This window comes from Corylus avellana, chromosome ca8 (genome assembly GCF_901000735.1).
Source record: "Corylus avellana chromosome ca8, CavTom2PMs-1.0".
NCBI lineage: Eukaryota > Viridiplantae > Streptophyta > Magnoliopsida > Fagales > Betulaceae > Corylus > Corylus avellana.
The window spans coordinates 25,608,166-25,625,414 of NC_081548.1; the positions used below are offsets into that span (position 1 = coordinate 25,608,166).

At 39.7% G+C, this 17,249-nt stretch overlaps 3 protein-coding genes across 3 annotated transcripts; 1 reads left to right on the plus strand and 2 right to left on the minus strand.

The window, feature by feature from the left end:
* Positions 1–392: 392 nt before the first annotated feature.
* LOC132189043 (tetratricopeptide repeat protein SKI3) lies at positions 393–10,535 on the plus strand. The gene is made up of 21 exons (XM_059603519.1): positions 393–554; positions 649–735; positions 827–1,033; positions 1,121–1,327; positions 1,422–1,472; positions 1,717–1,809; positions 2,985–3,125; positions 3,203–3,283; positions 3,380–3,627; positions 3,714–3,885; positions 4,913–5,028; positions 5,168–5,225; positions 5,325–5,390; positions 5,522–5,734; positions 5,881–5,932; positions 6,027–6,400; positions 6,534–6,628; positions 7,552–7,794; positions 8,224–8,861; positions 9,184–9,387; positions 10,050–10,535. Exons 1-21 carry the CDS (start codon positions 543–545, stop codon positions 10,241–10,243), a joined length of 3,552 nt encoding a protein of 1,183 aa, XP_059459502.1. The 5' UTR covers positions 393–542; the 3' UTR covers positions 10,244–10,535.
* Positions 10,536–10,584: 49 nt separating this feature from the next.
* Positions 10,585–12,824, minus strand: LOC132189044 (protein LYK5-like). The gene has a single exon (XM_059603520.1). It carries the CDS (start codon positions 12,675–12,677, stop codon positions 10,713–10,715), a length of 1,965 nt encoding a protein of 654 aa, XP_059459503.1. The 5' UTR covers positions 12,678–12,824; the 3' UTR covers positions 10,585–10,712.
* A 1,519-nt stretch (positions 12,825–14,343) lies between these two features.
* On the minus strand, positions 14,344–16,707 carry LOC132189045 (protein LYK5-like). The gene has a single exon (XM_059603521.1). It carries the CDS (start codon positions 16,554–16,556, stop codon positions 14,598–14,600), a length of 1,959 nt encoding a protein of 652 aa, XP_059459504.1. The 5' UTR covers positions 16,557–16,707; the 3' UTR covers positions 14,344–14,597.
* Positions 16,708–17,249: the final 542 nt, after the last annotated feature.

A 17,249-nucleotide genomic window follows, 5' to 3' on the forward strand; every position in this document is an offset into this window, starting at 1 on the left:
TTGAGTGAAACGTTTATTGTTTATTGGGAGAAACCCATTTGGAAGGAAAACTAAAAGTGGAGCAATGGGATGTTATCGCTATTTATACTTTATTGGTTGTCTTTTTTTTGTTTTTTTTTTTTTTCATTTTCTAAGATTATATGACTTTTAAAATTACTATTAAATCAAAGTTTAATAATTATTTATAATAAAAATAATTATAATTTTAAGAGGATACTCTTAAAAAATAATAAAATAGGAATAATGGCTACGCGTTAGCGTTAGATAAAGTGGGATGAATAGGAATAGGATTACTCATTCTAATAAAATAGCATTTCTCTTTTGTAATTAACATAAACCTTTAAATTTTGTCGGAATGAGCACATAAAGCATGTCGTTCAAAAGAGTGCAGAGTATAAAGTGGCGAAGCGTTTAATTAACATGTCGTCTCCATTGTCGTTCAATTGAGGTCTAATATTCGCGCTCCAATCCCCCAAGCAACCCCAAGCAAGAAAAGGCGCGGTTTAGGGTTTTAGCAAAGTAGCGGAGTCACCCAATCCCAAATGGAAAAAACGGTCTCTTTTTTTGGTTTCTTTACGCGCTCCATCCGGAACTGAATTTCTTTTCTTGGTTTGAATTTTCAGCGAATAATGTGGTTATTTGTTTCAGGAAGAAGAAAGCGAAGAAGCGGTTCTGAAACGGTTGGAGGAGTCGGTGAACGCGTGTCCCGATGACCCCTCTCTTCATTTTGATCTTGTACTCCTCCTCTTAATTTCGTTCGAGTATTATTATTCTTCTTTTTACGTGCTTTTGTGCGCTAATTTGTATAAATTGTGTGAAATACAAGGGAGTCCTGTTGTGGGAGAAAGGAGGAAAATCGGAGAAGGAAAAAGCGGCGGAGCACTTCGTAATATCGGCCAAACTGCATCCTCAAAATGGTGCCGCGTTCAGATATTTGGGGCTTTATTACGCCCAAGTTTCCGCTGATACCCAGCGTGCTCTCAAGTGTTATCAGAGAGCTGTCTCCCTCAATCCCGATGATTCCCATTCTGGGGTACACGACTCATTCTTTTTCGGTATTCCATTTAGTAATCTCATTTTCCTTCCCCTTGATGAATTCCAAAATTGAACAACAACATAGGAGGCGCTGTGTGATTTGTTGGACCAACAAGGAAAGGAGAGCTTGGAAGCGTCGCTGTGCAGAGAAGCTTCTGCAAAGTCACCTAAGGCTTTTTGGGCTTTTCGGAGATTGGGTTTCTTGCAGCTTCATCAAAACAAGTGGTCTGAAGCTGTACAGAGTCTTCAACATGCCATTCGGGGCTATCCTACATCTGCTGATTTATGGCAAGTATGTGCTCTTCTACTCTTTCTTCCTCTCTTATATGTCATTGTTCTTGGTTTTGCTTTACAATGTTAATGGTTCGTTCTTTTTCTTGACTTAGGCTCTGGGTCTTGCCTACCAGCGTTTGGGCAGGTTTACTGCCGCTGTGAAGGTTTGTGTAACTTTGGTTTTTTTTTTTTAAACTTTTTATCTTTAAATCAATGCGATAATTGAGTCATATAACATGTAGACCAGTAACTTAAGAATTTCGTGTTTGGAAAGTATGATTCTTTGTGCCCAAGTGTAAGCTTGATACTTTTCCAGTGGTTTCTGTGTCTTTTTTTTATCATCCTGTTCGGTTTCTTTTAACTACTACTTCAATCATTATATGTCAAACTTATTGGGGGTTCCAACAGTCTTATGGGCGAGCCATCGAATTGGATGATACAGATGTATTTGCATTGGTTGAAAGCGGAAACATCTTTTTGATGCTTGGTTCCTTTAAAAAGGTAAGATTCCTTTGTGGGTTGAGGTCTTATTCGTCATAATTGACTATAGTTCTCCAATTTCTGTCTCATTTATTCATTGTGCTGATTTTAGCGCTATGCTAGTGGTTTTCATCTGTCTTTGTAGTTTACACTGTGCATGACAACTTGGTCTGTTCAGTCTGTAATTAACATTTACCCCTCCTGAAATGAAACTATGCTAGGATCTAATTATCTATCAATATTATGCCAGTTTTGAAGTAGGACACCTATTGTATTATTCAGTTTATAGCTGTCTTGCGTGATAATAGGTGGTGGGTTGTGGTTTTAGAGAAAACTGGATATTGGAAATTTCCTGAAATCAACAAACTTGGGCTTTTAAGATAGGTTTGAGAGCAGGAAAACTTTTGGACTCGTGCACCGTACCCTCAGAAGTTCCTCCCAGGGGTTGGCCTAGTAGTTGAAGCTTGTGGTCTTAGGGAGCATCACCCCATAGATCCCAAGTTCGAGACTTGCTAAGTGCAAACTCCCCCTTGGGGCCACACTCCCCCGGTGTAAAAGCCAGTGATTTATCCTGATCCGTGTAGGAAAACTTCTGAGGGTGCGGTACACGGGTTCGAGATTTACTCTGCTGAGGTGGGTCCAAAGGGACTTGCCTTTGCCTTCCCGAGGTTCCCCGTCATAAAAAAAAAAAAAGGTTGAGGATAGTGTCTCGCCCCAAACCCCAAATGGCATGGTAAGTAACAACTAAAATTATTACATTGTCCAAATTAATACAATACAGACAGAGCAACTAAAAATTCAGCAACATATTCCAATGTTTAAATAAACGCTAATCCATAAATTTGTCTCTGCATCAAAACTAATCAAAGTGTATTAACAAGAACTCCTTAAGATAAAAGACTACAATAGCAAATTTCAACTGATTCCAAAATTTAAAGTGAACAAAAAGAAATTAAGCAACCTAACATGAGTTGATAACTTAAAGCACAAGATATGGTCTTGGTAATTGGTAGGATTTAAATAGTATCGTATTATACATAACTGATCTAATGATGTGCAATGTGAAATTGATGCCCACGTTTCATGAAATAGGATATTGAGTAGATGTGTACAGATGCTTTCCTGTGAAGTTCAATTGCTTCTTTTTTGTCAACATAGTATGTGAAATTTCATATATGTGGTCTCTATGCATTAAGGGGGTTGAGCAATTTCTGCAAGCTCTAGATATTTCACCTCAGAGTGTGTCTGCACAATATGGGCTTGCATCAGGGCTACTTGGTTTGGCTGAGGAATGCATTAATTTGGGAGCTTTCAGATGGGGGGCTTCATTATTAGAGGTTAGTTGTCTTTAAATTCTTATCAAAATTACCAATTTCACAACATTGAAAGACGATCATATTCAAATTGATTGCAGGAGGCATCTAGTGTTGCAAAAGCGGGTACTCATTTGGCTGGAAATATATCATGTATTTGGAAGTTGCATGGTGATATTCAGGTTTAATCAATTCAATGTTTGATACTTGGATATCCTTTCCACCCTTGGTACCATTTATATACTTAAGGCATGACTTATTTATATGCTCTTTGATAGCTTGCATATGCAAAGTGTTTTCCATGGACGGAGCAAGGCCAGGGTTTAGAATTTGATGCAGAAGCTTTTAATGCTTCCATCCTCTACTGGAAGCAGACCTGCTGTATAGCTGCCGTATCTGCCAAACGTTCTTATCAGCGGGCTTTGCACTTGGCCCCATGGCAAGCTAATATTTATACAGACATTGCAATAGCTTCAGATCTTATATCCTCTTTGAACAAGAGTTATGGAAACAACTTAAATGCTTGGTATGATCTTGGTGTAATTTGCTCTTATACAGATCATTTCATATTGCAATATATTTGATTTCTTAACTTTACATCCTTTTTATCAGGCAGCTATCAGCGAAGATGGCTTTGGGGGCCTTGTTACTTGAGGGTGACAATAATGAGTTTTGGGTGGCCTTGGGATGCTTGTCAGACCATAATGCATTGAAACAACATGCCTTAATCAGGGGATTACAACTGGATGTTTCTCTAGCTGTTGGTTGGGCATACCTTGGGAAGGTACTGTCTCTATTCTGATTCTTATGTTCTTTTAGTTTTTATTATGTTTTGTCTGCATTTATGTGTTGTTACTTCTTTTTTTTTTTAGAAAAAAAAAATCACAAGCAACTAAGACTGAAAGATATGTAATGCCTTGAATTCTTTTTACGACAAAAATTTCATTTACTTGAGAAGAATTTGTGCTGTCATGCACATGATGTCATTCTGTTGTCATATCCACTTGGATGCCATGTGAGCAGCTTTGACACATACACCACACCCCAATTAAAATAAAGATCCCAACCAAACTGAATAGCATTCAAAATTTCACGTCAAAATCAATTGAGGGAGGTTATACGTAACCTAACCAATGTTCATGTATCCCTTCAACAATGTTCAATTGGCTGTAGAATCAATTTATTCTAGATACATGGGTGATGAGGTGCCAATGCAGTCATTCACATAAGTGATGGGGCTACGCATAGGTTCAATTTATATGGGTCATCAATTGTTCCATTTCAGTTCATTGTTCTGTGTCTTCTATGAAAGGAAGGCTAATACTTTCTCTGAAAACTTCGTAAAGTAGATGGTTAGAGGCAAGAAGCAAGCTGCACAAGCCTTTAGGTCAACCTTTTACTTAGTTATGCAATTCCTTGCTTGATTGCTATTTTATGGTAACCTCATAAGCAGGCTGTCAAAACCAAGCTGGTCCAACTTGCCTTGAAGTTTGTCCATACAGTGGGCTAAGAACTGCTGAAGGTCTATGAACTGAGAACAGGTGGGCATGGCTTGGGTTGAGGTCTTATGAGCTGTGGGTTTATGACCTTGAATTGGCTTTTACTTTCTTGACTTCTAGCCTACTAGATAGTGATGAGACTCCTTTCAATTTTCATTAAAGGAAAAATGTGCAGCTAATGTAAACTTACTTGGTATTACTAGACATTGTAAGATTGCTATTGCTTGGTGCATCATATAATATAAAGCATCACGGCTGCAGCTTAGGAAGTGCTGTATTTTTTAATGTGTATAAATGTTTCGCTTTTTACAGCTTTATCGAAAAGAGGGTGCAAAACAATTGGCAAAGCAAGCATTTGATTGTGCTAGAAGTATAGATCCTTCGCTTTCATTACCATGGGCAGGCATGTCAGCTGATTTTCATGCTAGGTATTCTTAATTTCATATGGTGTGTTTGCATGTTATCTTCTTGCTTGGTTCGTGATCATTGGCATGAAAAATGCATGATTGATGTAAATTTATTTTCTGAACAGTTTTTACTAACAATAAGATGCTTGTCATTCTTTAGGAATCTTGCACCAGATGAGGCTTTTGAGAGCTGCTTAAGAGCTGTGCAGATATTACCTGTAATTGATTTGTTCATTTATCCACTTCTTTATAAGAAGGAAGTTAGAATGAAACATGAGTGTTTTACTCCTGTACTTAAAAATTTGATCCTTGTGCAGCTTGCAGAATTCCAAATTGGTCTTGCAAAGCTTGCTCTGCTCTCAGGACATCTCTCATCTTCACGGGTTTGGCCATCTCTGATTAATCGGCTGTAGGAGTAGCAATGTTGTTTCTTTTTTTTTTTGTAAAACAAGAGCTAACAAGGTACATGCTTGAAAAGGTGTCAATTTCATACTGATTCCAATTATCATGACAGGTTCATGGAGCTATCCTGCAGGCTGTGCAGCATGCACCTCACTCCCCTGAATCACATAATTTAAATGGGCTGGTTTGTGAGTCACGATTTGATTATCAATCTGCTGCTGCTGCTTATCGGCGGGCACGCTGCGCAATCAGCAGTTGTTCAGCCAGTATCTCAAAATCTTATACCAGAGATATATCTCTTAATTTGGCAAGATCTCTTAGTAAGGTAAACATATTGGACCTTGTTTTGTGGTTTGTTTTTTCTTTAGGGATGAATATATTAAACTCAAAATCTTATATTGCCGTACATAGTACATATGTTGTTTCCATCTCTGTTTGCGGTTCTTTAGCAAACACTTTCACGTGGTGCAGGCAGGGAATGCTACAGATGCTTTGCTGGAATGTGAAGATTTAAAGAAAGAAGGTTTGAACATATTTTTTTTAAATGTATATGGGGAGATGTAGTATCTACTGTATCTGTTTCACTTGGCTGATATATCATATAATTAACGTGTAAGGTATGCTTGATGCGGAAGGTTTGCAAATATATGCTTTCTCTTTATGGCAACTTGGCAAACAGGACTTGGCTCTTTCTTTTGTGAGAAATCTGGCTGCGAGTGTTTCTACTATGGAACAAAAATTTGTTGTGGCCTCTGTTAGTTTCATTTGTAGAATGCTGTATTGCATCCCTGGTCTGGATTCAGCAATTAATAGTATTCTGAAAATGCCCGAGAAACTTTTTCAGAATTCAAGAGTTAGTTTTATAGTGTCTGCTATTCATGCTCTTGATCAAAGTAATCGGCTTGAGTCAGTTGTTTCAAGCAGTCGATCGTTTGTTCAATCTCCCGTAGAGGTTGCTGGAATGCACTTCTTGATAGCACTTAGTAAACTTGTAAGTTTCTTATTCCAGCTTTTGGAATTTGAACCCCTCAACCAAACTTGGGCTTTATATTTTTATTTTTTTGTAAGTCATTGGGTGTGATTGTCGATAAGATTGGATATTGTTATGCCTTTGGGTTATGCAGGTCAAACAAGGAACAGAATTCTGCCTTGGAGTTCAGAGTGGAATTGCTCATCTTAGAAAAGCTCTTCACATGTTCCCTAACAGCAGTTTGATGAGGTACATCTAATATTCAAGAGAAAGGTGCATTAATTTTCAGTCTATCCTGGGTTTAGGGACTGCCATCTGAGTACCTCTCTCTTTCTTTGCTAGGCATCATCTTGGTCTAGTTCTTATTAAGTCCACACCCATACGTCTGCCACATGATGGCTGAAATGTTGATCAATTGATCACACTTGTAAAAAAGAAGAGCTAGTGACAGCTCAAAGAAATCCAACTTATAGAATGCTTATATTCATGAATTGTGATCTCAATTCAACAACTTCTTGCACTAAACTAGCATAATGTACCCCCACACACACATCATTCCAGCACTTAATTTAGAAGCTAGCTTTAGAGAAAACTCCTCTTGATTTTGAATCAATTATCACAATTTATGCTGGTCTTATTTTTTAGCCCTACTAATGAATCAAATGAAATTATGGATTACTGTGAAATTTACATACAAAGGCCATTGCCCAGTTAATGGATTCCACAATCTAGACATTTTTTATTTGTTCATATAAAATAAAGAAATTTCATCTAGCATTAATTGCTTGGTACTTCTGGAGAATTATTGTAAGAATTAAAGATAAAAGAAAAAATAAAGTGCATCTCAAAACAAAATTGATTGGCGTTCGAAGTCATTCACGGCAGCAGCTTGATGGGAGCTTCTTTTATCTTTGTATAGGTGAAAATCTAATACATGTTTTTATCCTCTTTTTTTTTCTTTTTTTTGGCTTTTCATTCTTCTTTTTTGTTTCTGTTTCCAAGGAACTTCTGTGATATATATCAGCTATGGTTTATTTTTGTTTCATCAACATGTCTTCTAACTGCCTAGGATTTTGTGTTGTGGTGCATAATGTTGTTTTGAAAACTTTATGATTATCTTAATGATTATATCCTCATTTTAGAGTATCCTCTGACGAACTTGCTGGTAACAGGAATCTACTTGGTTATCTTTTGTTATCAAGTAAGGAATGGAATGATACTCATGTTGCAACCAGGTGTTGCAATATAGATGCTTCTGACTCTGCAAATAAAGTAGGTTTAAAATCAGCAAGCGAAATCCTTGGTGCTGGAGCTGTTGCTTGCTATGCCATTGGCAATAAGAATCGAAAGTTTTCTTTTCCAACATGTACATACCAGTGCCTGAAAGAACCTGGAGCTATCCAACAGCTGCAGAAGTACCATACCTTTCTGTTCTGCCTTTAAATATGAATTTTTTGTTGCAATTTGTCGTTCTTCTTAACGATTTTTTTACAAAAAAAGAAAAAGAAAGAAGCAACATGTTTTTATGTGTTTCAAAATTAATATCTTGTGGCTACTGTATTGAAGATGTTATACTGCTTTGGAAATTTGCAAATGAGATGATTGGCTTAACAAGTTCAGTAGATTCTTTTCTTTCTTGCAAGAATATAGTTTTGCACCCAGATTTCCTTTTACGTTTTTCCTAATTACTATTTTCCAAAAGTGCTTTTTGCATAGAAGGCTTCAGCTAGCAGGTTCTGGCTTTATTTTTGAGTTATCTTTCTCTGTTTCTTAATAGAAGAACTTTTTGCTCTTCCAATAAGAATGTTTTTTTATATATATATTGCTCTTTCTTTCATATGCAGATGCTTACGTCAAGAACCATGGAATCATAATTTTCGGTACTTGCTTATACTCAATTTTATACAAAAGGCGCGTGAAGAAAGATTTCCTCATAATCTCTGTGTTGTACTCAAGCGGCTAATATCTGTAGCTCTTTCCAGTGATTTGTACACAAAGACAGACATGTCTTATCAAAAATTCCAACTTTTACTTTGTGCTTCTGAGATCAGCTTGCAGAGTGAGGATAACATTGGCTGCATCAACCATGCCAAAAATGCTTCTACACTTTTGCTTCCTGATGATTATCTCTTCTTTTCGCACTTACAATTGTGCCGTGCCTATGCTGCAGAAAGTGATAGTTTAAATCTTCAGAAAGAGTATATAAGATGCTTGGAGCTCAAGACAGATTATCATATTGGTTGGATATGTCTTAAATTTATAGAATTACGATATAATGTGCAAAATGATACTAACATCTTAGAATTGAGCTTCAAAGAATCCTCAAAAGAGAGGAATTATTCATGGAATATGGGGATGGCTGTGTTTAATCTGGTGTGGGGTCTGATCTCTCTACGGAACGAAGATTTCCTTTCTGCAGAAGAGTTTCTTGCACAAGCTTGTTCTTTGGCTGGTGCTGAGAGCTGCCTCCTTTTATGTCATGGTATCTATCTATTGCAGATTGGGTTTTTGAGTACTTTTTTACTGTAATCTGTTCTACTGAAAATTATTTTTCATATTTACTGCTTTGTTCTAAACTCAAATAAAATACTCTACTGGAAAGATAAGTTGACCATGAATTATGTGTTAGGCTGATATTCAACAAAAATAAAATATATGCAATTATGTTGTACTGTATTCTCACCCTGTGTTAGTGTACTTGTTTGCCGGCAATTGTCTCTTAAAGATGATTGGCACTCCCCCACGTCTCTTCTTCCTGAAAGTTTTTCTATTGCTTCGTTCTATCTTGAAACTCTTGTGTGCAGGTGCCACCTGCATGGAGCTTGCCAGGAAGTTGTGTGATTCAAAGTTCTTGTTGCTTGCTGTAAAGAGTCTCACTAAAGCACAAGAAACCTCTGTCATTCCATTACCTATTGTCTCGGCATTGCTGGCTCAGGCAGAGGGAAGCCTCAATTCTAAAGAAAAGTGGGAGAAAAACATCCGTCTTGAATGGTTTTCTTGGCCACCAGGTATGATATTTGTTTGATGTGCGTGGGTAAGTGTGGTGCGATTGTTTACAGTGATTCGGTGGACCCTTTTTAGATGTAGGCACAATAGCAATATTATGGAGATTTTATGACATTAGCTCTTCCCCACCTTTAATTGTATTACTGCATTTTTACTGTATCACTAATGAGTAATGAACCAACAAATGACACGTATCTTGGGGGTGTTTGTCAAATTGGTCTGCTGGGGCACTATTTATTGGTCCTCTAAACGAACTCATTTCTGGTTTAAGTTTTGTTTTTATCTACGCTACAATAGAAAAAGAGTACTTATTTTCTGAAAAGTGCTTGAAGGTAGGTCACACAAGCATTCACGTAATTGCTGTCTATGATGGTTATCCGAATTCAAAATTTGAATAATAATGTGATGGTATAAAATAAAGACTTCCATTATTGCAGAAAATTTGAAAAGGTGTAAAAATGAAGTATCTGATGAACAAAGTTGATTATAGAACTTCAGGAAATGCTAAAAGAGAAAAATGAACAATATAGAGCCTATATATTAAGAAAAAGAAGGCCATCTAAAGGGAGGCATCAATGTTCAATATAGCGTTGATACAAATTATGTCTACTGTTATAGATATTTTGTTGTTAAACTTTTCTGATGAGATTTGTATATTTCACAGAAATGAGGCCTGCAGAACTCTTCTTTCAAATGCATTTGCTTGCAAGACAATCGAAATCGGTCTCCATCTCTTCATCCAATGTGGAGTTGTGTCAGAGTCCACAGAGATGGATTCTTCGGGCAATCCATACAAACCCTTCTTGTACCAGATATTGGAAGGTTTTGGGAAGGTTTGACTTGATTCAGAGAAGTTAGGGTATAACGTACTTCAGCATCATGCTCTAATTCAAAATCTCGTACTTGATCGACTCATTTTGGCATGCAATTGCACTGGAGGGGGTCGTTACTCTAATTGTCTGTAGATTAATTATGTCATTATGCTGTTCGCAAATGGTTGTGAATTATGTAATAGTATTTTTTTACCATAGCAGGCAACAATACCTGTGCCGAATGTAATTGTCTAACCAGTTGCATGCAACTGAATCGTGTATTTGGAAGGACGGACATGAATTTGAAGTACAATAATCTCATTTAACATTTTTGTGCAGTCTGATACTGTATTTGAGTAGAATTGCATGCGTAAGATAACCCCAGGGAGAGAACAAATAATTGGCTCCCATTATTCGCCTTATTACATAATAGGTTCCCATTGCGGCATTACTAGACTTGATTGTATCAGTTCATTGTGCATCTTACAATCTCGAAACATGATATGTTATGCCATCTATCTGCCATTAGTATGACCAACTGATCTGGAACGTTCAAGCTCATCAGATGGATCCCAGTCCAATGAGGAGGAAAGAATCTTGGACAGAGTCATTAAAACTTCTGGCATTGCTGGGCGAGAGTTTAGATCATGAGCAACACAGCTTTTAGCTAGCTGGGCCATGGAAAAGGCTAAATCCAGAGGGTACTCGTGCCTGAGAGAAGGATCAACGAAGCGTCGCAGTTTCTCTCTGACATTGTTTCCTTCAAGCACCGGTCTTATGGATGGATACAGCAAGTCCTCCTCATCATCTCCTCCATGCTTGTCAGCAGCAGTTGCTTCTCTTCCGGATAAGAGCTCCAACATGACAACCCCAAATGCAAACACATCTAGTTTAGGAGTAATCACTCCATTCTCGATGTACTCGGGGGCCATATAACCCTGAGTGCCAACAACATGTCTGGTGAGTTGGAATCCATCCTCTTGATTCTCCAGTGTTCTTGCCAACCCGAAGTTGGAAATCTTGGCTCTAAAGCTGGAATCCAAAAGGATGTTACTGGTCTTCAAGTTCTTGTGGATGTAGGGAGGGTTGGTATAGTTGTGGAGGTAGTTGAGGGCATCGGCCACATCATAGGCAACCTGAACTCTCTGCTTCCATGCCAGTGGGGAAGAGCCTGGATACTTGTTGCCAAGCCAATCGGTGAGAGACCCATTCTCTGTGTACTCGTAAACGAGATAGGTGTTCCCACCGTGTACGCAGAAACCAGAGAGCCTGATGATGTTGCTGTGGTTGATCCGCTTCAACAAGTTGATCTCGCTGGAGACATCCCCTTTCATGACCTTAACAGCGGCATCATCACCCATAAAGGATCCCCGGTAGACTGACCCTTTAATTCTGTTGGCCTCCCCGAAGAACCCAGTAGCCTTCTGCAAGTCATCAAACTTGTATAGGGTCAAGGATTCCACGGCATAACGAACCTCTTGGGTAGAAAAAGTCCAGGAATTTTGGGAATGCGAAGGTGAGGGCTTGTTGGTCGGTAGGGACAAAGCTGGTGGGATTGGCTTGGGTGCCTCCTTGTGAGAGTGGCGGCCGCGGCGGCGACAGAAGAACCAAAGCAGAAAAGCGGAGAGAACAAGCAAAGCAGAAGCTCCGACGGCAACACCCACGAATACCCACCTTTTGTTGTTGTTCCTGGAGCCAGTGTTGATGGTGGTGGTGGGTGGTGGAGGAGGCGTTGGAGACGGAGAAACTGGTTTCTGAATTAGAGCGGGCTTGGTCTTAAGGGGAACCAGAATGGGGGTGAAAGGGAATATGATAGTTTGTTCGGTCAGCTCGTTTGCGTCGAGTACGCTCTGCTTGTCCACGCCGAATAGTTGGGCAATAGAAGAAATGTCGTCATTCCAGGTGATCATATATGTGAGCAAGTACTTGACTTCAGCAGCTATCTGGTTTCGAGTCGGGCAAGCACACCTGAGGGGCACCTCCAGATTGAGCCCCACCGTCAGATTGCGGTCACCGTAAGGGTTCTGAGCCATCAAGGCCTGGCAGGTGGTGAGGCCCTGGTAGGTGTCGTTGGCGACGAGGAAATAAGTCTCGGACTTGCTGCTCAACTTGTAGGAGGTATTGTGCTGGTAGAAAGGACCGGAACATGAACAATTATTGATCGGGATGAGGATCTGGGTGTCTGCCGGAATGGTGTCGAAGCTGGACATGTTGTTGGCTTCGGCAACAAGGTTCGGTTCGGAGCCCAAGAGCAAGCCGATGGTTGCCGGAGAATTGTAAGGAGGATTGGATCTGAAGGTGAGGTAGGCTTGGCAGGAGGTTTGGACGCCGTTGCAGGCATACCCATCGGTGAAGTTGAGGTCGTTGTAGCAGTCGAGCTGCTTGTTATTGACATAAATTTGTTGGGCTTCAAGTGAGACTGAGAGAGCCAACAAGAGCAGGGAGAAAAAGCAGTAGAATTGAAACATCTTCATTCTCATGGACTCAAGTTCATCAAACTGGAAAGGGGTTATTATCGTAACCCAAGGCCAAGAGAGAGAGAGAGAGGGAGCAGTGAAGAGTGGGGCGTAGTAAGTTGGACTTTTCAGCCCTGGACTGTGATTGCGTGTTGAATTTAAGGCAAATGCTATTTTTAAATTTAATTTGGCTTGTTCGTTCAAATGCCACTCCTGACTCCTACCGCTGTCCTCTTTATCTCCTCATCTTTCGTCAGCATTGCATGTGAATGCACAACTAATGCCGGTCAAGCACGTAACGTAGGAAATTAGGAAGGACTAAGGAGGGTCGCAGCCATTTAAATTTTCCGTGTTATTTTTTTATTTTATTTATATATATATATATATATATAAGCATTGGCAGCCCATCAAATACGGATTCGACTTATTATTAAAATAACAGCATATATATATATATATATATATATATGTTGTAATTTAATTAACAGTCAAGATTAAATTTTTTAAAATTTTTTATTTTTTCTCTTATTAAAAGTTTTTAAAAATAAGTCAACTTTAAGATTCAATTTTGACTGTTGATTAAACTACATCATACATGTTTTATTTTAATAACATGTAAGCCGAATCCATCAAATATATACACATACTCGCAATTGGGAATTGGGAATTGGGAATGTCAATCTCAGCCCCACCATGGTGTTCTTACGTTACGTTAGAATTTAGGTCTTCTACCGTGGCATATGATCCAGATCCTGGAATTCCCAGGTCATCACCTCTCTCTCTCTCTCTCATTGAGTCATTCGGTTCCTGATTTTGGTTCTATTATCTAGTTATATATAATAATAAATTGTTAATTTGCTACCTTTATATGCTATATTGTATAATATGTCTTATATAGTTATGTATTATATATTTATACTATAGATAAATGTCTAAAAGTTGTTTTAAAATTTGGACTTAAGTTTGCTCGGATCATACATTAAAGAATTTAATAATCTAGCTCGAGCTCGAATTAAGCTCGACCCTGCTCAAATAGCATTCTTAACGAACTCGAGCTTGAGCTCAAACTCGCTTGATATTTAAACGAGCTGAGCTTGAAAACACATTTCATAACTCAGCTCGAACTCGAGCTCAAGTATAGCCATACTAGATCCCGTGGCACAATAGCACTCATGGTTTTCTCCTTTCCTTTTTTTTTTTTTTTTTTGGTTGTTCAATTACTCTTTTCATGAATGAAGTTTATAAGATCATCATAATAAATGCAATGGCAGTTTTATTCTTTTGTTTTCTCTTTTTCTCTTCTCAAAAACAAAACATTAACGATCAACTCAAACACAAAAATAAAGCTAAAATCTCTATTCTTATAGTACGAGGAATCTATTGCGCATTGTGTAGGATAGACGTAAACATCTCCGATATCCCTTCCTCTCTATTATTTTGTTACATTCCCTCATTTTTATTATTCTTATAAATAAGGGGAAAATGCAGTTTGCCCCTTAAAATTTTAAGGGTTTTTTAATTTTAACCTCAAAGTTCAAAAATTGGCAATCTATCCCCTGAAGTTTCAAAAATTGTCAATTTAAACCTTCCGTTTAATTTTTCCGTTAAATTGGACGGAATTTTTTTAAAAAAAGCCTAAGGTAATGATGTAATTTCATAGATTTCCGTCAATTTTAACGGAAAAATTAAACGGAGAGTTTAAATTGCCAATTTTTTAAACTTCAGGAGGGTAGATTGTCAATTTTTAAACTTTAGGATTAAAATTGAAAAATTCCTCAAACTTTATGAGATAAACTGCATTTTCCATTTTTCCCCTATAAATAATTATTTTACATAATAGGTTTCCCTTCCTACTATAAACGCACTACGTTAACGCCACTTAACAGTGATATCACTCTTATTATGCATGCATCTCACAATCTGCAGCATCATCATCATCATCATCTATCTGCCATGCGTATGACCAAGTGAGCCGGAACGTTTAAGGTCGTCAGATGGATCCCAGTTTAACGAAGAGGAATGAATCTTGGACAGAGTCATGAAAACTTCTGGCATTGCTGGACGAGAGTTTAGGTGATGAGCAACGCAGTTTTTAGCTAGCTGGGCCATGGAGAAGGCTATGTCCAGAGGGTACTCATGTCTAAGAGAAGGATCAACGAAGCCTCGCAGTTTCTCTCTCACATTGTCTCCTTCAAGCACCCGTCTTATGGATGCAGACAGCAAATCCTCCTCATGATCTCCTCCATGCTTGTCATTAATGGCTTCTCTTCCGGATAAGAGTTCCAATATGACAACCCCAAAAGCGAACACATCTAGCTTTGGAGTAATCACTCCATCCTCCATGTACTCGGGGGCCATGTAACCATGAGTGCCAACCACGTGTCTGGTGAGTTGGAATCCATCCTCTTGATTCTCCAGCGTTCTTGCCAAACCGAAATTGGAAATCTTGGCTCTGAAGCTGGAATCCAAAAGAATGTTACTGGTCTTCAAGTTCTTGTGGATGTAGGGAGGGTTGGTATGGTTGTGAAGGTAGTTGAGGGCATCGGCCACATCATAGGCAATCTGAACTCTCTGCTTCCACGCCAGTGGGGAAGACTTGTTGTCGTGACGGTGAAGCCAATCGGTGAGAGACCCATTCTCTGCGTGCTCGTAAACGAGGTAGGTGTTCCCCCCGTGTACGCAGAAACCAGAGAGCCTGATGATGTTGGTGTGGTTGATCATCTTCAACATGTTGATCTCGCTGGAGACGTCCCCTTTCAAGACCTTAACAGCTGAATCATCACCCATAAAGGATCCCCTGTAGACTGAGCCTTTAATTCTGTTGGCCTCCGAAAAGAACCCGGTAGCCTTCTGTAAGTCTTCAAACTTGTATAGGGTCAAGGATTCCACGGCATAACGAACCCCTTGAGACCAGGAATAATTTTCCTTCTTGGTGGGTGGTGGGGACAGAGGTCGGAGTGGGTTGGGTGCCTTGTTTTGAGAGTGGCGGCGACGACAGAAGAAGCAAAGCAGAAAAGCGGAGAGGACAAGCAAAGCAGTAGCTCCGACCGCAACACCCACGAATACCCAGCGTTTGTTGGATTTCCCAGAGCCGGGTTTGAGGGTAATGGTTGATTGGGGAGACGGTGCTGGAGGCGGAGAGAGCGGTTGCGGTGGGTGAATTTGAGAGGGCTTAAGCTTGGTCTTAAGGGGAACTAGAATGGGTGTGAAAGGGAATGTAATGCTTTCCTCAGACAGCTCGTTTGCGTCCCAAATGCTCTGCTCCTCTACACCGAATCGATCCGCAATAGTGGAAGTGTCGTCGTCCTCGGTGGGCATATAAGTTAGCAAGAAGTTGACCCCAGCCGCCGTCTGTTTGGAAGTCGGGCAGGCACACCTGAGGGGCACCTCCAGATTGAGGCCCACCGTGAGATTGACGTCAGCGTAAGGGTTCTGAGCCATCAGGGCCTGGCAGGTGGTGAGCCCCTGGTAGGTGTCGTTGGCGACGGTGAAGTAGGTGTCAGATTCACTGCTGAGCCTGTAGGAGGCGTTGTACTGGTAGTAAGGACCGGAACATGTGCAATTGTTGATCGGGATGATGACCTGGGTGTCTGCGGGGATGGTGTCGAAGTTGGACATGTTGTTGGCGTCGGCAATGAGGGTGGGTTTGGAACCCAAGAGGAAGCCGATGGATGAGGGAGAATTGAAAGGAGGAATGGATCGGAAGGTGAGGAATGCTTGGCAGGAAGTTTGGACGCCGTTGCACGCATACCCATCCGTGAAGTTGCGATCGTTATAGCAGTCGAGCTGTTTGTTGTTCAAGTAAATTTGTTGACCTTGAACTGTGTTTGTGATATCGGGTTCGAGCAGCAACACAACCAACAACACGGCCCAAATGCAGTACAGTTTTTCACACATTTTCATTCTTCTAACAACCTTTTTCTCAACTCAAGAGTCAAAACTCAAAAGGGGATTGTTATTCTATCCTATTCTATTCTGGGGACCGGGGCCTCAATTGGAGATGAACCTAACATACATCCACACACACAGAGAACAGAGCAAAGCAGAGCTGAGCTTCAGTGGGTAATGACTAGTGATGTGTGGAGGAACTTTTGGGGCTGGGGATGTCTTAAATTTAAGGTTTTTAAGGAGACTCTCTCTCTCTCTCAAGTCAAGTCAGCGGAAATCAACGCGTCTTTAGTTTGATCGACTCTTTTTGTCTGTCCACTCTCATCGTTTGTAGAATTTTCTTTCATATAAGGCGTCTTTAGTGTTCAACGTTTTTAAGGAGACTCTCAACTGTCTGTGGAAATCAAAGCATCATTTTCTGTGTAGAATTTGCATATAAATGCGTGTTGACTCAAATGCACAAATAATCAGTCAACTAGTCAAGCACGTAACGTAGGATACGGGGTGGGGTATCCGCCATTTTCCATTAAAAGCAATAGTGACGGCAGCCCATACAAATATTTACGCGGTAGGCCTGGCCCAAACCTTTATTCTTCGCTTAAAGTCTAATGTACAGAATACTACCCCACCTGACATTTTAAAACCAAAATGAGAACATTTTATTTAGGTTTCTTTTCTATATGATTTTTGCTCAAGCTCCCCACCCCC

Coding starts and splice junctions, on each gene's coding strand:
- LOC132189045 (XM_059603521.1), bottom strand. CDS start 16,556: ATGAAAATGTGTGAAAAACTGTACTGCATTTGGGCCGTGTTGTTGGTT.
- LOC132189043 (XM_059603519.1), top strand. Junction 1,810..2,984: donor TGCTTGGTTCCTTTAAAAAG/GTAAGATTCCTT, acceptor CTATGCATTAAG/GGGGTTGAGCAATTTCTGCA. Junction 9,388..10,049: donor ATGGTTTTCTTGGCCACCAG/GTATGATATTTG, acceptor TATATTTCACAG/AAATGAGGCCTGCAGAACTC.
- LOC132189044 (XM_059603520.1), bottom strand. CDS start 12,677: ATGAGAATGAAGATGTTTCAATTCTACTGCTTTTTCTCCCTGCTCTTG.